Source organism: Peromyscus maniculatus, chromosome 13 (assembly GCF_049852395.1).
Source record: "Peromyscus maniculatus bairdii isolate BWxNUB_F1_BW_parent chromosome 13, HU_Pman_BW_mat_3.1, whole genome shotgun sequence".
Taxonomy (NCBI): Eukaryota; Metazoa; Chordata; class Mammalia; order Rodentia; family Cricetidae; genus Peromyscus; species Peromyscus maniculatus.
This window is the reverse complement of record NC_134864.1, coordinates 66,074,945-66,095,698: the sequence shown is the minus strand read 5'-3', so window position 1 is coordinate 66,095,698 and position 20,754 is coordinate 66,074,945. Positions and strand designations below refer to the sequence as shown.

Sequence of the window (20,754 nt, the reverse complement as noted above, 5' to 3'; positions counted from 1 at the left end):
ATTAGAGACATGGCTGCTGTCTAGGATCCACTCATTTTCCTTAGTTAAATTTCTTCTTGCTTGTATCATGAAGTAATTAGTAATTTTAACATACGTGCATGATTATAGCACTTGGAACAACTTTTAACATTTTCAAAACATAGATTATGAGTATATTCATAATATAAATTTTGGTAAATTTTCTTCTATAATTTATATGTACTGACAGTAGTAGTCACATGGAAGCCGTTTGTTAATTTATAATCACATATACAAAATGCAAATCCAAATGTAAATTCCTGAACTAGTTGTTGCTTTTACCTGTTACTTCTTTACCAATCCTGTTAAACAACAGCAAACTAACAACAAAGAATAAAAAGCTATTTTAAGTAATGGCTGTTTCCAGTTGCTCCATTTCTAGGAGAAAGTAGGTGATCATAAATTGAACTAAAGAATTGCTTATGGAACTTTCTGAGAAGCTAGCTTAAAATAGGACTAAAATAAGAGATGTTTCCATTCTAGATAAGAATGGTAGTATATGCCTGTAATTCTACTATTGGAATGCTATAAAGTGAGGCACCTGAAAAAAAGTTTTTTCTATGCTAAATTTTTATCTTTACCTTCTCTAGCTTTTCAATAAAACATGTTACCAAAGACTAGAAAGTTCACAACATTAACAACTTTATTGTGATATTTTATTTGTACTGAAATGTGATTTTATTTGTATGTTAATAAAGTTGCCTGGGGGTCAGGTCTATTAGCAGCAAGCCATAGCAGAAGCTGGGTGGTGGTGGTGCACACCTTTAATCCCAGCACTTGGGAGGCAGAGCTAGGCAGATCTCTGTGTATTCAAGGATATAGCCAGCATGGAGACACACGCCTTTAATCTCAATACCAACCACAGAAGACCTGGAGGTCTGTACCTACAGGCAGTGACGAGGAGGTCATGTGGTTGGGTTTACAACCACTGAGAAGGCAGAACAGAAAGTCTATATAAAGACAGATACACAGGATGTAGGTCTCTTGGCTGAGAAGACAGCAGCAGCAATGAAGGGTAAGGTTTTTAGCTCTTAGCTATTGCTCTGACCTCTTGGGCTTTCTTCTCTGCATTGGCTCTGTGTTTCTTATTTAACAAGACGGTTACATCTACACAACTTGGCCCAGTATATAGAAACATCTAGTGGCAAAATCAGTGGACATAGCAACATTCTTCCTTTAAACAAATTAAGATTTATTACCAATTTTTTAAATTTTACATGTATGAGTGTTTTGCTTACATTTATGTTTGTGTTCCACATGCATGCCTGGTGCCCTAGGAGGTCAGAAAAGGATGCTGGATCCATTGGAACTGGAGTTATGTACACTTGGGAGCTGCCATGTGGATGCTGGGGTCCTCTGCAAGAACAAGAAGCGATCTTAACCACTGAGCCCTCTCTCCAGCCCCAGTAGGAATATCTGCAATACCAAGGTTCAGAGAAAATTACCTAAAACAAACCTTTCTCATCTCATTTATTTTCATCGTAGTAAATACAATTTAAAAAAAATATTGGGTGTGAAAGTATGTGGCCCAATTAGACAAAAATTAAAAGCATATAGACTTCAGAGCATGACACCTAAAACCTTACTTAACCAGTAAAGTCCATATTCTGTTGGTCAAGTATTGTCATAACTCAGGGGTCTGTGATTAGATACAGCTGAGACCTGGCTTGGTTTTAAAACTGCTCTCACTGAAGAAGTCAGTCTACTGTAGTAGCGGTCAAAAGCTAGCTTCTACTCTCCTGAGAAAAGGGAAAATGATTTAGGATCCATGATACAGGGCCAGGAATCAAAAGAACCACTGTATTTCTCTCAAGGATTTTTTTTCCCCACCTGCCAACATCAGTAAGTTCTTCATCCTTTGATTTCACTGGTGTTTGATAATAAAAAAAGCCATTCTCTTTAAAAAAAAAAAAAAAGAACTGTAACATGCAGTTATTATCTTTCAGAAGAAAAGATTAAAAAAAAAAAAAAGGGAAAGGAATTTTAAAAGTCTTGGGCCTGGTGGGTTAACTCAGGAGGTAATGTACTTGAATGTAAGTTCAATCTCCAGAAAGTATGTAAAACTACCAGGATGGCAGTGTAAACTTATAATCCCGTGCTAGGGTGGTAGGGACAGCATCTTGCTAAGGCTCCCTGGTCAATCTCCTCTAGTCTAACTGGTAAAGCTCCAAGGCAATGAGAAGCCTGGTCTCAAAGGAGGTTGACAGCATTCCTGAGAGTAACACCTGAGATGTGAATGACTCCTTGCTACCATGCACACCCACACAGGTGCCCCTGCACACACATGTACCCTCCAGGAATATGCATACACACATGCATAATAAAATTCTTGAAGCCTAATGAACATATTTACATAATTTGATACCAAAAACTTATTATTTGAGATATTACCTGTAGAGACCTTTGATAATCACCACTTAAATTGTCATTTTTAATCGTGGTACTTTTATGGCAGCTTCTGCAACTTCTTTGGATATGTCTACTCCAAGAGGACATCTGCATGAAAATCAGAGGCCACATGACTTTATGCTTGATTCACAACCTGTCACAACTTTTGCATATTATCTGCTTGGAGTCTGGATAATGGTGGAAGTAATGGAGAGTCAGCATAGGTGACGAGAATTCTAACACAGATACAAACGGGACAATGCATGGCACTACCCCATTTATAAGAAACCTCAATTTGAGGTATATTTGCAATTTCTACTGCTCCAAAGGACTGTAAATTAGTAAGTTTAAAACAAAGTGAAAGCTGGGGATATATAGTTCAAAGGTTCAATGGTAGTGTGTCTGTTTAAGCACACACAAAAACTTGTATTCCACAAACTCTCAAACAACAAAAAAGCAAATGGAAAAATAACCCTTAAAATCAAACATAAAAAACAACGAAAGATACCATAGTTATAATCTTTTACAAAGGTCAAAATGGAAATAGCACTAAACACATCAAGTCAAGCCTACATTTGTTTGTGTTTGCACTTTCCTAGGTTTCCCTGAGTTCACAAGTTGCTCTGTCCTTTTCAACTTGCCCTTGCTCTTCTAGACTGGAGAGCTCTTCACTTCCTACCCACTTTATCTATTCTTCCTTAGTAAATAAAGTGAAACCTCAAATTCCTGCTTTTCTATGATACTGCTCAAGGTTAAGACTCTGACCTGACCCCAGCTGGATAAAGCCATTATTACCAGCCCTGACCCTGCCACAACTGGACCAGCCAGTATCATCTGATAAGCAGAGATGTAAATGATTCAGACACTACCCTCAACTCTGGCCATTCACAAGTGATGTCAACAATCGGTGGTTCCTGAAGCACAACTCTGGTGCTGAGAAGTGAAAAATATCAGAAGAAATAATGTTCAAATATAATTATGCCAAGCTATGGAATGTAATTGTCCTAAATTATCCCCTAACTTGAACAGAACTTGATAGCAAATTAAAAAACTGCTCTTGGGACTGTGGTTTGAGAGAGGACATAAGGCTTACAGTGAAGAGCTGCCTTCTGGCTTATTCCCATTGATTCTTGTAGCACAGTATAACATATCTGAATGTTATCTGGATGTTTCCCTCAAGTTTGCTAACACACTAACCATCCTTAGACAACACTAGACAATACAAAAGTACAGCTCATGCAGTTGGCTTTTCTTTTATTAAAAATATTTTATGTGTATGCATGTGTGCCTGAGTGCATGTATGTATGCATTCAGGAGCCCATGGAGGTCAGGGTGTTGAATCCCCTAGAACTGGAGTTAGGGTGGCTGTCGGCTGCCATGTAGATACTGGAAACAGAACCCAGGTCCTCTGTAAGAGCAGGGAGCACTCTTTAATTACCAAGCCATCTCTCCAGCCCTGAAAAGTGTTCTTTTCTAGTAAGAAATAAGATGATGTATCACCATTATTCATGGCCTGTAGAAATAGACCATGGTTCATATATGGCCTGCTAAAATTTTTATAATTTGATTTTGTAGCAGAAATATTTCTTATCAACTATTTCTCAAGTATATTCATGAATACCAGTCATTTTCCTTAATGTACCACCAGAATGTCAACAAAAACTTCGTATACAAAAAACATACTCCAGACTTTCTTTTTCTTTTATAATGTAATTTGTATAAACATGTTAAATGGTACTACGTACTTTGGTTCATATCGGATGTCTTCTACATCATGTAAAATGCCCAAGCCAGCACGTAATCTTTCAATCCCATTCCTGAATAATAGTAATAATAACAATAATAATAAAAAACATTGAAACAAAGATCAACAGCCTCAAGATCTAAAGGATGAAAATTTAGTATGGTAAGATGGTAATGACTATTTACATGATTATAAGTAAATCACATATTCTCTTGTGGATTACCATGCAATCATAACGCCATTATCAGTGCACAGTCTTGGAGGAGGACACAACAAAGTGCATTGTGTTGCATCTGCTACAATTTCCAATGCTCTTCGGATATACAAGTTACTTGCAACACCTCCAGATACAACCTGAAAAAATTGGGAAGAGGAGTATTAACAGCTATTACACATGGATATGAAACAAGCTCTTACTAAACTTGGGAAAAAAAAACAGCTTTATCCAACAAGAAACTAATTGGGGTTAAGTAATATATCACTTAGTATATTTAGTGATATATTTGCAGAATAAAAATTTGGAGATAATAATCACAATTTTAAGCCAGCATGTATTCATTGCTAGCATTTAAAATATTTTCATAGTACCAGAAAGTGTCTCTGCAACATTTGCAATCATAATACATCAATATTTTAGACTGCATTTTGTACTTTTATCAGTGAGCTACCCAGCTCTTAATAAATCATTATCTTTAATATTCATTTTTAATATTTGATTTTACAAATTGCCAGATTTAGACATTTCCTTAGTTTATAATTTTCAAAGATTTAAGACCTATTAAGTAGGAAGATTATCAAGTCTTGTAAGCATATTTAATGGGATTTCATTAAAAGATGGAGGATAGCAGCCTCCTTCTCTAAAAATACTAATCATAAGGGTTATTCTGGTTTCTTTATTGTAAACCCTCTTTAGAGTTCAAAGAGAAAATGTAGCCTGGGATTTTTTTTTCTACATAGGCTATAGAGATGCTCCATAAAGATGTTATGTCTTCCTTCACAATGGTTATACATCACTTTTATTCTATATTGTTCTACATTGTCCATTATGAGACCCAATGACCTACTTATCCCAAATAAAGTCAACTAGATTCCTGGGGTAAGTAACATGCTGGAAAGTGTCCCATTACTAGCAGGAGAGATGACAAAGCTTACTAATACTGCGTTAGCTGGAGGTAACAGATCCTTTTGCTTGCAAAACAGAATAGCACGATATGTTCTCATTGCAAGGTGGCGCGCTGTTGTATGCTGCACCACAGCAGCAATGTCTGCAGCTGAAGACAGGATTTGCCCCTCCTCAATGCCTTCTTCTTTCTCCTTGCGCGTTATTAGCTTATTGATAACATGCTGAAGTCCCGTAAAAGAAAAATCGCAATTTTTAGCATTCTGCATGGGAGGATTGATAGTAAAATGGAATCTATTTCCTTGTTTGGCCAAATGTTCTATAGCCTTCCCACCACTCATCGTAGAATATTCTGGATGTTTGATTAAAGAAAGTCTTCTTGCCACCTGTTAAAAACAAACATTTAAAATTTTTTCATACACTATATTTTGATCACAAGTTAATTAAGAAAAAGATTACCCACTATGACCAAGTTAGCTTTAATCAGGGATAAAGGATGGGTCAAAATATCAGCATCAATATATGTAATAAATGACATTAAAAAATATATTCTTAAATGAGTCACAGGCTACAAATTTTGAAGCCATAAGATATAAAGATAATGAATTCAAAAATTACTTTAAAAATATTCAGTGAATACATGGACTATGGCTAATTTCAGGAAATCAGGCAAGTCTTCTCTCGAAGCTGAACAGTGTCTAAGTGCTGTAACCCTAGCTTTTCTCTCTTATACTGGGGTCAGAAAACTGAAGTTGAGGATGGTTATTTAAAGGTGAAGTTTGGAAATAAGAATCTGACCCATTCTTTCCCTCCATCATTTCAGCTGTTTTGTATATGCAGTAGGCTCCATACTACTCAAAGAAAAACTGTTGTGATGTTAGCAATTATGCACTGGATTCTGAATTCCATGTTAATCTTTACTTTTCCTTCACAGGGTCTCACTATATAGCCCCAGTTGGCCTACAACTTACTATGTAGACCAAGCAGACCTTGAACTCATGGTGATCCACCCGCCTCTGCCTCCCAAGTGCTGGGATTAAAGGCATGTACAATGTCCTGCTCTTAATCACTGTATATCCTTATATTTTTGCAGCATGCTACAGTGCTAAAGTTTCCCAAACACTTTCACAAGAAGTATTTGACTAACTATATAGCAATAACTACAAAGTATCTGAGCTTTTACATACAGATGTAAAATTCTTACCATTTTATTAAATGGCTAAATATTACAAAATTGAGATGGACATAGTGGTAATTCCTACTTATAATCCCAGCACATGGAAGGCTGAAGCAGGAGAATCACTATGAGTTTTGAGTCCAGCATGGGTTACAGAATGGAACCCTATCTAAAAGAAAAAAAAAAAAGTTATTACAACTCTTGGAGCTCAGTATACAGACTAGGCTGGTCTTGAACTCACAAAGATCTACACGCCTCTGCCTCAAAAGCTAGGATTAAAAGTCTAATTAAAAGTGCTAGGATCCCAGCACTTTTTTGAGGCAAGACCTTGCTACATGGTTCAGGATTGCTTCAAACTCATTAACTAGCCAAGGTTGGCCTTGAATTTTATTCTACCCTGCTACCCATACCCAGCCTTTTGCAGTAGTTTTTAAAAAGTTTTTCAGTCTAATCAGGCATTGTTCAGAATTCCCTAGGCGAGCAGCTTGTATACTGCAATTCAACTGAAAGAGCCAAAAGAAATGACTTAGGAAGCTGTACCTTGTCCAGCATGTCACCTGGCGCTATGTCCAAAGACTTCCCGAGAAGCAGAAAGTCTGACACACCTCGGACTAATGCCAGCAGACAGTGACCTCCAGAAATCAAAAGAACTAGGAAAGGAAATTCTACTTCATTGGTTAGCCTAATTGTAAGTGCGTGAGCCTCCATATGATGAATCGGAATGAACGGCCTTTTAAACCGATTGACGAGCTGTAAGCTGAATGATAAGCCTACGCCCAGGCTCAGGGCCAGTCCTGGTTTGATGGTAGTTGCAATCGCTGAGAGGTCTTGTGGAGAGACTCTACTGGCAGAAAGAGTTTCTTCTACTATTCGCTGAATATTTTCTCTGTGAAGCTGCTGAGCTACTGGAGGAACAATCCCACCTGTTCTGGGGAAGAAAAAAAAAAAAAGACAGTTTTAAAAAAAATTGGGAAATGAGGAAGACAATGTTACATTTGAAGGCATTCTTACAAATGAACCATTATATTACTATGTATGTTAACACCGTGTGCTTTATAATGCAAGACTGATAAGAGTTCAGTAATTTCATGCTGTGTTCAAAATGGTTTATTTCTGATGAATGAGGTCACCAGGACACTCATAAAGAATTCCAAAGAGGTCATGAACAAAAGAAGGGCAGGATAAAACTGTATTTAGCTCTCATTAATCTTGAGGAGAGAATTTTAGAAATTAATGCAAGAGTTTATTTGACTAAAGTATATTAAACTGGATACAAGAATATGAGGGTCCCAGGCATCAAAAATGACTCATATTTGCTAGGGATGATGGGGAGAAAAAATATAAACGGTGAGAAGTATGAAGACAGTTTGTGAAGGTGAGTTTATTTTTAAACACACTGCACTTGAGGTCAGACCAGGACAGGAGATAGCTTGCAATCCTAAAATAAAGTTTGGGAATCTAGTGCTCAGTTGGCAGTGGACATTTTTGGTCTCTGTAGGACAGTGGATGATCACTCCAAACACCGGGTTAAGAATCAGCAGGGAAGGTTGGGAATGCACCTGCCTAATTTACTCAGGGTCTCGCATTCAGTCTCCAGCATAGAAGGACCAACAGGACGGGGACAAAACATGGCCAGCAACAGATATTGCAACTTTTATCTGGCTTACAGTCTGGGAAGCAATTTCACAGGTCTGTAAAATTCACCTCTGACCTCAAAACATCCTTTTAAAATATTTGACATTGCAAGACCATGTGGAATGGTTTCTATATACAGAAATAAAAATCTTCACAATATTCAATGAATATTTAGTTACAACTATATATGTATATACATTTTTGTATATATGTGTGTTTATATATATATATATATATTTCAGGGAATGAGGATATAAGGAAATCAATAAGTGTGTTTTGTAATAAAATTTTAAAAACTTATTTAAATATACTTATTTGATATTCCTGTTCTTTGTTAGTAGCAACAACTTTTAGAACCATTTGAGTTTCAAGGCTCATTTTCAGATTACATTTTTATTTATTTATGGTGGGTGGTGCATATCGAGGAGGTCAGCTGACAGCCTGCATGAGTCAGTGTCCTCCTTCTACCATTTGGGGGTCCAGGGATTGAACTCAGGTCAGCAGGGGGCTTTCTTTACTAATGAGCCATCTCAATGTCCCTTCAACATTCGTTTTTTTACCTTTGTCTCTACACTTAATGTTTAGTTTAATAACATTCCCACCGACACCACCAAATTCAAAGCCTCTTTACTTTTCTAGCTTTGTCTTCTGATTCTTAGAGCCCACTGCAGATTGTGATGTCAGAAAACACCAGACAGCAATATGTTGTTGACTGTTATTTTCCAACTCAAAATATTTACTTGACTGGAATTTGAGAGAGTCTGAATTCAAGTCCTTTCTTCCTGCTCACTTTTTCCTTGTGTCTTATACCCATTCCATGCCTTCTTTGGTATTTAATTTTTAGAAATTATGCTAAGCAATAAAGACAAATAATGAGTAAAACTATGGCCTTATTCTCAAATAATTAATGAGAACACATTTTCTAGTCATATTTTAATTTGTATAGAGAGTGCAGATGATTAAGGAAGAAAGGTAACACGGACATAAGGAAATCATTTAAATTTGGAGTCTAGGCAAGGGACAATGTGGGATTAAATTAAGTTAGTGAGAAAGGAGAGAACTATCTCTAGCAGTATTTGAGGGTTGTTTACTACCACTGGATGACTGACTTGGATGTGAAGTGGAGAGGAAGTGAAGAGGTCTGGAAGAAGAGGATACACTAGCAAGCAGCACTTTATCATCACACTTCCCACATTACTTTACAATGTTCTGTTCACTATCTGTCTTGATAGTAACAGAAGTGCTGTTCATAATGGCTCGATTTTATTAACTGCAGCAGGTGCTCTAAAAGAATTCACATTTATTCATATTTAACACATGCTATCATGATGATCCAGATTTTATAAATAAGAAAGCTGAAAATATATATTGTCTCAATGTATAGTACTAAATCAGAATATAAAAGTACACATCAGCCCGAGGCAGGCAAGCATAGTAGACAGTTGATTACCTTGGGATCCCCCCCTCTCCGGTTTTGGATTATGCACACTAGCCTAGTTACTTTACCTGTACCCACTATGCACACACACACTCTTCTCCAAACAATGCACTTAGCAACCTCTCCCTACCCAACCTGCATGGGGCTATGTGTACTCCTGTCTATGAACAATGGTAGACATTTCCCTGGCCCTGTAACAATCAAATTTAGACTGTTTTTATTCAAATGTATCCCAAACATCACAGAATAAGAATAGAAGGCTGAGCCAGCCTGAACTAGTTTGGATGTGTGTACAGTAAGGCAAAACTGTGTCCTCTTATAACATTTTATGGAGACTCTTCTATTTATCATCTTATGCCTATGCATAACTGGGCATGCATGTGATTAAATCAGATGCATTATGGAAGGGGACATGCACAATGGGAAAAATGAGTATATGACCTAATCTATTAAACAAATTAAAGAAGCACCCAAATTGTCCCTGAGTAGTCAATCCCTCCCTTGAATTCCATGAAAGTCCTGAACAAGAGTCAGGGCCTGAGTACTATTAATCATGTGTCCTGTTACCAATCTTGACAGCATATCCATTTACGATCTGCACTATCATTTTGCTTCTTTTGTGAATCTATGTGAGTCCTTTTCAGTTCTTTGGAAAAGAGGGCAAGAACCTGGAAATACTGACCCCAACACTGGTAGCAAATCCATTTGATATGGTAGGTTATCCAGGCAAAGTTCACATAGGACTCACAGTGTCCCAGGTGTCATTGCATGGCAACGGTAGGTTTTCAAATCATGCTAAGCTGAGCTGTGTGGATGATATCACAGAACACACTTAACTAGTATTCCACTGAAGTGGCCTGTGCTCTGGCTAAATAGAACGTTCTTGTCTTTTTGCCTTTGTTGGTAACGTTCACTTGGATAGCACTATTCTTTGCATCTCTACCGAGGACCTGTGAGGAGTCGGACAGTTGTGCTAACAGGCACTAGGTATAGCACAGTGGTTGATCTGGACGGAGACTTCATTACCAGAGCTTAGGGTTGATTGGAGGAAAGATTATGAATAGTCAAACATGTATAAACTGTAAAAAGGATTAGAAAGAAAATCTGCAGGACACAGTGATACACAATGAACCTAATTTAGATGACATGCTCAGAGTAGGCTTTTCAGTGAAGATAACATTCAAAAGTTCAGTGCATTAAAAAGAAATCAAGATGTCCACAGCATGCCATTTAGTGGCTCTATCTTCCCCATAAATTACCCCCAGTTCACTAAGGAAGTTATTTTTGTTTATTGATATGAAAAAGAAATCAGAGGATAAAGAACCTGCCTAACATTAGTGAGACAGTACTAATACCAGACATTTTTTCATTCTTCAAATGCTGAAAACTGATAACTTACAGATGTATTTCAATGTGTTTTGAATTAGCCAATCATTTATAAAAAAAAAAATCTAGATTACAATTAAAATGTGGATTTTCACTTTGTTTTGAAAATTCTGATACTTAAGTCTTACATTCCTGAGTGACAACTGGCTAAAGCTGGGTATATTTTGCACTTTATATCCAATTATTTAAGTCACCTGTCCTGCGGTCCTCTGCAAACAGCTGGGTTTATAAACCTTCTAAGCTTTAATACAACAATGTTTTAAGTACTGATGTGAATTATATATGTAAATGAGAATAGTTTTTTTTTTTCCCTCAACCATCAGGTGATGCTTCCCTGGGACTGCTGTTGAGACCACAAAACATACATGCAGGGGGAAAAGGCACACCGAAGGAAAACCATTGGAAGTAAGTGCTGGGAATGAGCTTTCCTTCTTTCTGTCGTCAGGACTGGCAAAAGTTGAGACCCTACTGTGGCCTGTGGAAGGTCTTAAAAGCCAGGGCGAGGTATGAGATATTTCTACAGCAGGCTTCTGTTTGTTTGTTTTGAGACAAAGTCTGACTACGTGGCACTGGCTGGCCGGGAACTCACATCCCCTGCCTCTGCTGTGGAAGTGCTGGTGCCGAAGGCCTGCACCACCAGGCATGGCTGTGTGTATAGCAGTAGTCAGTGGTTTTCCACTAAGAGTAAGAATTTAACTACTAAATTTTGACTTTTATACATGATAAATGCAAAAGAATGGTTTCATTTTTCTTTTACAAACAAACAAACAAACAAACAAACAAACAAAAAACCCCAAAAAACAGGGAATGACCAAAATAGTTTCTACTTACTTTAAATGAACCTCGGTCTGGGAATGCATTGCTTCTCCCAACACATGTCCGGCTTCATCCACTACAGCAGCCGCTGTATCATCACAGCTGGTTTCAATTCCCAGTACCAGTTTATGACAAAAAAGTCTTCTAGGGCAAACACTAAAACTTCTTAAAAGTCCAAAAATATTACTCTTTGGTGGTTTGGAAAAAACTCTTGCTGTCTTACTTAATATTAGCATACTTTCTACTCTACAAATGATTCCTAGAAAAAGAATTATAGAAACATTACTTGGAATTGTCATTTGCGATTAATTCATTGACTTAGACAAAATAGTGAATATTTATTTTTTAAGTATTCATTCTTAGAAAATTATAGGAACATTAGTAAAAGTTATCAAAATCTTATAAAGGCCCTATAAATCACTGAATATAAATAAATTAGATTTTACAAGAGAAAAGTGAGAAACATACAAAGTCATTAATATTCCAAGCTGAGCGTCCCTAAAGTGAAAATCTAAATTACTCTACTCATCTGACTTGCTAGTGGAAACACAAGAAATACTAAAAATATTATGTAAAATTGCCTTGGCTATGTTTATAGGATGCAAATAAAACACAAATTTTACGTTTAGCTTTGGGTCTCGCCCTCAGATATGTCATGTATATGACACATCCCAAAATTAAATTTTTTTTAAAAAAAAAATTTGGAACACTTCTGGGTTCAGGCATTTGGGGTAAACAATGCTCAACTTTCACGTTATACAACAGTTTATGTTACAGTACAATAGTTGTGTGGATAGTCCTGTTTAAAATGAATTAAATAGAACAGATAAAAACAAAACAAAAAAAGACCTCCCATTTCCTGGGCCTCCTCTCCAAAAGAGTGTACAGCACTTAGTTCAGCTTATTAAAATATACACACACCACTCAAAATTTAATTTTGTGGTTTGAAAACAAGTTCTCCCATAAAGCTCATTCTAAATGAAACGTGTCTCGGCCAAAACAACTGCAGATACTTTTATCCAATGTTTGGAATCACATCTCCATTTTTTTTTGTAATGGGTTCATTACCCCAACCTTCTTTCTAAATCCTTCTCCCCACCCACCACCCCCAGAAGATAGCAATCTATATATAAACACCCTAGCACCTGCACACTGCAAAGCATGTGTGGAATGAGCAAAACTGGGGTGAGAAACCAAAGCCAACGTCTCAGCTGGGAAAGCGGACCTGCAGGGACCAGGATGGAGTGAACTATTTGCAGATTCAAGCCGTGAGCTCCCACACCACCCCAGACGAATGCGAGTTCCTCAATTTGGGCAGCACAGCTGGAAACAGCTGGCTCGGAAGCTATGGAGCCTCTGTCGGCGGAGAACTGGAGAGGAGCTCCGACCAGTTCTACTTTTTAAAAAAGCCTCGGAGGCAAGACCTGTGCAACACCATCCACCTTGGGAAGCTGCGGGCATCCGCTCGGAGCGCCGGCGCCCGGAAGTGACGCCACGGGGCAGCGACACAGTTCTACGGCCGAGGTGTTTCCTATGGCTCGGGAGCTGCTTGGTAGAGAAATGCTTCAGGACGTCGTGAGCCTTGCAGCTTGCCCTCCGGCGTTCTTGCCAGGTTTGTGAGCGCCAAGACAGGTCACACTGACAGCGGCTTATGAAGAGGGGTCCGAATTCAGCTCTGATTGCACTGCGCCCACACGATGCTACATTTTAGGAAAGAGTCCTGCCTTTCCTTTTGCTGCCACCGAGAGAAAAAGGATAGGGTAATTGTCATCCTACCTGAGACACCTTCCACTTTCATGGGGAAAGGGTATTTTCATCAGAAGTCAGAACACCAGCAGAATTAGCACTGGATTCCCAGAGGATGGAAGTGCTCGTGGTTGTAGTCTAAACCTTCGCTCCCGCTTTCCAAGGGAAACACCTGTGGCTGGCTCATTCTGTTATCACGAAGTCAGCCAAATAAGTTGTCAACAGTAAAAAAAAATAGTGTTGCATTCTATAGCCCCATATCACTATGTACTCAACCTTCTGTGTAGCATGTACTAATTTTTGCATCGTTTTGTTTTTGTTGACTTGGTTTGTGAATTTAATTAAGCTTGAATGGATGTATCTCGAATCTTCTCCCTACCAACCTTTAAAACTGTAGCAAGCAAAGGCTTTACGATGCAAGGTTGGGAAGTGCCAGCATACACATCTTTGCCTTGCAGAGTGTGAAGGTCTGAGTGAAAAAAAAGTAAGTAAGTAAATCTTATCACAGACCAACAGACTACACCCTAAGAACGGGTACAAATTCATAATTACAATATCGAGCTCATTTTTTTTAAATGAGACATTTTTCTTTGGTGTGTAACAATAAGGTAACATTTTTGTGCCAGCCTACTATTAATGTTCAGGACATCATTTTACAGGTAATTCAGCTACAAAATTTGGATGATTTTAAAGTCACAGAGTTAAGTGCGGCAGACTAACATTAGAATTGAGCTAGGGCAGCCTTGATTCTGGACCCTTATTGCTTAAATGCCAAAATACAAACTCATTTGTAACCTTCAGATGATTTTAACAGGAAGATTTTTGCAATACTTATTCCTTAAGTGTGTTCCACTAAGAAGTGTGCACATATATGAAATATTATACAAATGAAAGTGATTTGAGTTCTTGCTGTGTTATTCAGCTGGCCCTTAACCCCTGAACTTTAGTAATTCTTTCTTCAGCCTTCATAGTACTTGTGACTACAAACGCCCACTCCTGTAGACCTGCCTAGATTTCACTTTATCACACATTTATCATTACTTTCCCTTTTGGGGAGGTACTTTCTTAGTTGCGAGAGCTAAAAACTTTAGAACCACCTAATATGGTGATATTTTATTTGTGCTGAAATGTGATTTTATTTGTATGTTAATTAAGTCACCTGGGGATCAGAGGTAAGAGCAAGCCATTAAGCAGAAGTCTGGTAGTGGCAGCACAAGCCCTTAATCCGATAACATGGCAGGCAGAATCTCTGTGTGTTCAAGAACACAGCCAGCATGATGACACACGCCTTTAATCTCAGTACCAACCATAGAGACCTGGAGGTCTGTATAGACAGGCAGTGACAAGGAAGTCATGTGGTTGGGTTTACAGCCAATGAGAAGGCAGAACAAAAAGGCAATGAAAGGGGCACAGGAAGAAGGTCTCTCTCTTAGGGGAAGGACAACAGTGAGTGGTAAGATAAGGTGGTCTTAGCTCTTGGCTACTGCTCCATCTCTGGGCTTTTAACTCTTTATTTGGCTCTGTGTTTTTTATTTATTTAATAAGACCATTTAGAATTACATCTGCAACCATCTCAAAGTCTATTAGCAAAAGGCAGGTAATAGGCAATAGAAAAGTAGTGGTATGGAAATGCACAGTAAGTATAGAGTAACTTAGAGAAGGTTGAATGATGTGCCACAGATACAGCCATAGCCTGGCAGGATCATCTGATTCCTTTACAAGCCTTCGCTTAGAAGTAACTGCACCCTAGGTTACTGAGTCACACATCACAAACGGCTAGAGAACTACTGTTTAAAAGCCATTAGTACTAATAATGCATTAACTTATAGAAAATATTACAATGCTGAAGCTAGGATAGTTGAGTCTTGTGGTCTCTCACTTTGTGTTGAACAAATCACAATGCAGGTCAAATCCAGATTATATGCAGAGGATGAAAGCAGTAGAAAAGGAATTACTTCCCACTTGAGTCATACACCTTTTGTAAATTTGTCATGCAAGCTATGGCCTTTCTCCTTTCCAGTTTTTGTTACTAAGTACCATCTTTGATGTGAAAAGAAAATCCTTCTACTCAAGGCACTACTGTCAGTCTGGTCTCATTTTTGGCAGATCTTTTTCTTTCATTTTGTTTGCTGCGATATGTTTATTTTACAACTTGACCTTCAGGCTATCTCGTGGCAAAAGCTATAGCATACATAGTGTGGGAGCCCACAAAGGTTTTCAAGTGAGATCTGAGCTTGCTTTGCACAGTAGGGCTGCATTAGGGGATGGCTTGACCATGTGCATGGTCACCAGGTGTCTGGAATGGTCTACCCTAGGCTGTGCTGGGGGGAAGTCTTTTGCTCTACCCCTTGGCATTCCTTTAAAAAGCCCATTAGTAGAGACAGAAGGGGCCGGTGGATTAGGATCCAAGCCCTCCCAAGCTATCCTGTGTTCTCTCTCTCCTCTATACTTCTATCTACAAATTTCTCACTTTCTCCTCCTCAAGAGTAGCCTGGGGGAAAAAGAGGGAGCCGATCTCCCTCAACATAGCTTATCATTTTAACTGTTTTTAAATGAAGAGATCTAAAGAACACTCATATTGCTCTGTGTTCACTACCATTGACCTCCAAAATTTATCTTCCCAATATAATCTGGTACCTATTAAACCTTAATACTTTAACCTTGACAACAACTATTCTCTTTTGTGTCTTTATGAATGCAAGTGGAAATCATAATCACATTTGTCATATTGTTACTATCATTTCATATTGTCTTTGAGGTTAATCTGTGTCTCCCATAAATCAAAATTTCCCTTCAAAGGTAGAATCACTTTCCATTGTGTGCATGTGTTGTTTCATTCATTCATCTTTTGGCTATTGTGAAGATGCTGCTGTGAACATGAATGTTCACGCATCTGCACTCCTGCTTTTACTTCTTTCAGATATATACCATGTTAGTAAGCTTTTCATCATTGTCACCAAAAACACTTTCAGGTAGAGTTCATGAAGGGCTGGCTCCATTTCCTTTAGGACTTTGATCAGGTGGAAAACCAAGATGGGAGCACATGGTAGACCATGTTCACCTCATGACAGCTGAGAATCAGAGAATGGGTCCGGCAAGAGATGTGACTCCAGTGCCATACTCAAAGGCTCCATCTCCTAATAACATCATCTATTACAAGCAACATCTATTACAAGCAAGCCTTTAGCACCAGCCTCTAGAGGAGCCTTTAAATCCATACCATACCGCAAAAGCAGAGCTGCTGGATCACACAAATTTAACTTCTGAGGAAGCTCCACTCCCTAAGTGTGTAGGGTCCATGTGTGGTTGTAAAAGGGAAGGACGAGAGAATGGGTCTCTACCCTTCCTCTATGCTAACAATGCAATGAAAGAAGTATATAGTTGGATGAGAATTCAAGAGAGGAGGAATATCTGTTTCAAAAGATTGCTGTATTTTCTCAGGAAATAGCTAATACTTTGTCTAATTTTTGTTCACATATTTGAAAACTAAAAGATGAAGAAAAACCCATATATTTATCCTGTTGATAATATATGGTCAACCATAATACAAAAATACTTGAAAAATGTGTTCTGCAAAGTAAGACTAATAAAAATCTAGAGCTGCTTAAGTGGAAAAAGTCATTTTATTCATTTTAGAATGTTAATGATTTATTTTCTAATTGTAATTCTTATATTTGAGATTTTTAATAAATATATACTTACGCAAAATGCAAAGACAATCTAGCTTCCATGCTAAATTTAAAATATAGAGTTACTAAGTAGGCATAGTGGTGCACACTCATAGTGTCAGCATTCAGAGTTTGAAGCAGGGGGATCTATACTTCAGCACTAACTACAGAGGCCTTATCTAAGAAACAAAACAAGGCCCAAATCCAGAACCTTGGAACTATAGGTGAGCTCCTCCACAGCTGTTTATCAAGGGTTGGATAATAAGTTATAATATGGAATAAACCACACACAGAGAAAGCCCTAAGTTTTCTGTGCTTTGAGACAAGGTCATACTATGTAGGCCTGGATGGCCTGGAACTCCTTGTGGACCATATTATTCTACCTCAAGTTCTCAGACCACAGGCATGTAGTTACCACATCTGGCTCACATTTATTTTTACTAACACTTTGTAACTATGATATGTTACTGAAAAAGTACTGAGGAAAAAAGTCTCTAAGCCCAACACCCACTTAAGAGAGAAAACATTACTTGATGAAGCTGAAGCAGTATGCATACTTATCCCCCAAATATTCAATATTCTGAATTTGGTATTTATAATGTTTATGTACTCATTCATGGACAAGTGAAAAATTGAGATACATGTAAAAATACTTGCTTAGTCATTTTTAATTGGAACCAAAAGGAAAAATCTATAGCACATTTTTTTTGACTAGACAAAAAAATCCTGTATCTTCCCTTATAAGCACGACCCCCATAACCCACTTACTTTTAGGTCCCTTTACTTAAGCCTGACTTATCAGTCCTTAACCTGTTCCAAATTCTCACATCAACATATACTAAAACAGTGGTTCTCAACTTTCCTAATGCTACAACCCTTCAATACAGTTCCTCATGTTGTGGTGATTCCTCAATCATAAAATTACTTCATTGTTATTCATAACTTTAATTTTGTTGCCATTATGAATCAGAATGTAAATATCTGATATGCAGGATATCTGATGTGCGGCCTCTGTGAAAGGGTCTTTTGATCGCTGATGGGTCATGACCCACGGGTTGAGAATCATTGATCTTAGACATAGTTTTGCAACTTACTTTCTATTCTGTTAAAAGGATTATATTAAATTTGTTGAGTTATATTCCATTTATTTTTATTCGGAATAGGATAAGGGAATTGGGGGGTCATATTTACTGATAATATATATTCATGTAAGAGACACAATTAATATGCTGTGTAATAATGACTCAAACTTCAGTTAGATAAGATAGGCCAAAATTAACAAAATATTTTGATAAGAAAAACTCTTAGCTTTTGGTTTAATGAATCCATTTTTGTTAAGTGTATGAAAAGGGAAACCATCACTTGACAGCTCATGCTGAAGATGAGAGGTTTTTGTTACACAAAGTAAACCAATGATCAAATCAAAATATTTGAAGTGGTAACATATTGCATTAAAAAGAAAAAGCATGTAGGAGACGGTAGTATTATAGGCAACTCTCATCTTGTATTTACCTTGCATTCTACACAAAAATCAAAGTAGAACTTAAAGAAGTCACTGAAAGTGGGAGAAATGTGGGACTGTATTTTATGGAAAATGTAACAGCTTTAGTAGTGCTTATTCAAGACTGTTAAGTTTAAACAAGTAGCTAAGAGTTTTGTGGCATAAAGATTAGGGGTTTGGCTCAATATAAACAGCTCATAACTTCATTATAAAATGGGTTATGCTGTCCTCTATTACTGCTAAATCAGAACTTACTGGGGGAGTAGTCATCAGTGCTTATTTGAGCTGATATAGGGGACTGAATTCCAGTCTTAAGTACTTTTCTAACATAGCACTGAGATATGTTGTCACATATTAGGCTGATTCACAGTACTTTTAAGTAGTTGTTATTATGCTCCCTTAGAATCTCATTTGGGACACCACCTAAAACCCAAAAAGGAATGTGGCATGTCAAAAACACAGGAGTCAGCTTGGAAAAAACATACAGCAGTGAAAATTAGCATGAGGAAATAGAAAACTTTTGTAGGATATTATTTCAAGGTGTGTTACTTTTGTTTATGCTCTTAAACGTTTGTTTAATGACGCAAAGATGTGTCTGATTAAATAAAATTCACCTGCGGTCAGGAGGCTGGTGGGAAGGAGAGAGGAGGTGAACTACTTGCTACTCAGCCTCTGAAGAGCAGAATTCCATCTTAACCTTTGAATCTTGACTTTTTTAGAGGGGAAGAGGTTTAGTTAAGTTCCCTTCGTAGCTGTGCAGGAGTTGGAGCCGCCAGCTATGGCCCTTGAGGCCTGACCCTGCTAATAGCAGCAGAGTTGCAGTTGTTGATTCAGTCAGCTGTGCTTAAAAGGCAGCAACCACCTTAAAAAAGGACCATAGAAAACCATTACCAGGGCCCCACAGTAAAACCTACCTCACTCAAGATGCACTGACAGGCTGGAGAGGTGGCGTAGCACTAAAAGGTGCACCTCCAATTCTGTTCCCAGAACCCAAGTCAGGCAACTCAAAATTCCTTGGAACTCAAGCTTCAGGAAATGGAACACACTCTACTGGCCTCTGCAGGCACTGCACTCACATACAAACCCACACAATTGTAAGGAAAATCTTTGAAAGATCTAGTGGCTCATCACTAAGTCGCCAGTATGTGTCCTGACTTCATTAGAGTTAATTAAGTTTTATTGTTGTTAAGGTGGGATGGCCTTGCACTTGCAGCAGCCTCCTCCCCTAGCCTTGTTGGTGCTCAGATCACAGGCATAAACTACCACATCCAGATTAATAGTTAAAATATACATTTATAAAAATGGCATTTTTTCAGGTTTAACACAGCCATTCACCTAGTATTCAGACCAAATACTAAGCCACTTCATTTTCTGCTTCCCAACATTCATCAGCACATCCACAAGGCACAACTCTTACCAGTAGCTCATCATTTCGTTCACTACTTCTCAGTATGAACTGCCTGGTTGCAGTGGCTTCCCAAATATTCTTCCTGTTTTCTATTCTCTGGCTCATTTCAACAGCAGTGAGCTTTAAATACAAGTCCCTTCCATCTTCTGTGTAGCTTTGTCATGCTAAGAATAAAATCCGCTTATTTCTGATTTTGAACGCCTTGTAACCCAGCCCGTGCCATGCCGTACTGCTGGGATACTCATGGTTGCCATTCTCCTTGCTTTTCCCTGCCTCTACTGCAAACATGTCCCTGGTGTTTAGGAATCTCGGCATCTGTTACTACTCCTACTGGCAATTTTCTCTAGACCGCTGTACCTTCCACTCCTTAGATGAAGCAGGTGTTCACACATCCCATACCCTTACCGCTATGGCATTCTTTACTTCCTGAAGTACCTACACTGTGTGCACCTCCAGCAAAGAACAGGCTTATCTTGTTCAGACTCTGTAGCACTAAAATAGCATAACTGGGTAGGCCCCATACAGCTATGAGTAAATAGTTTTAAAGCATTGAAAGTAAAAAGCACAGAAAACATGGGGCAAATTTTTTCTAAATATTTGTAAAAATATAAGCTTTTAAAAATGAAGTTAAACAGAGGAACATTTTTTAGTCAGTTTTACAAATTCAATTGTTTAAAAATAAATCTGAAGTGTCAATGTAGTTTTGATG

The 20,754-nt window shown here is 38.0% G+C and overlaps 1 protein-coding gene across 4 annotated transcripts; it reads right to left on the bottom strand.

Moving 5' to 3' along the window:
• Positions 1 to 1,186: 1,186 nt before the first annotated feature.
• On the bottom strand, positions 1,187 to 20,663 carry Osgepl1 (O-sialoglycoprotein endopeptidase like 1). 4 transcript variants are annotated; one of them, XM_076550446.1, is made up of 8 exons: positions 12,948 to 20,663; positions 11,738 to 11,981; positions 6,988 to 7,375; positions 5,303 to 5,656; positions 4,374 to 4,504; positions 4,152 to 4,223; positions 2,410 to 2,514; positions 1,187 to 1,434 (listed from the first exon to the last, which is right to left on the bottom strand). In XM_076550446.1, the coding sequence occupies exons 2-7, from the start codon at positions 11,956 to 11,958 to the stop codon at positions 2,436 to 2,438; spliced, it is 1,245 nt and encodes a 414-aa protein (XP_076406561.1). In that variant the 5' UTR covers positions 11,959 to 11,981; positions 12,948 to 20,663; the 3' UTR covers positions 1,187 to 1,434; positions 2,410 to 2,435. The 4 variants fall into 4 exon arrangements, with proteins under 4 accessions (XP_076406561.1, XP_076406560.1, XP_015849219.2 ...); XM_076550445.1 differs by having other exon boundaries at positions 1,187 to 1,374; XM_015993733.3 differs by having other exon boundaries at positions 13,165 to 20,663.
• Between the last annotated feature and the right edge of the window lie 91 nt (positions 20,664 to 20,754).

Coding starts and splice junctions, on each gene's coding strand:
- Osgepl1 (XM_015993733.3), bottom strand. Junction 4,505..5,302: donor CTCCAGCTAACGCAGTATTA/GTAAGCTTTGTC, acceptor CAATTTTTTCAG/GTTGTATCTGGAGGTGTTGC. Junction 4,224..4,373: donor AATGGCGTTATGATTGCATG/GTAATCCACAAG, acceptor ACTATTATTCAG/GAATGGGATTGAAAGATTAC.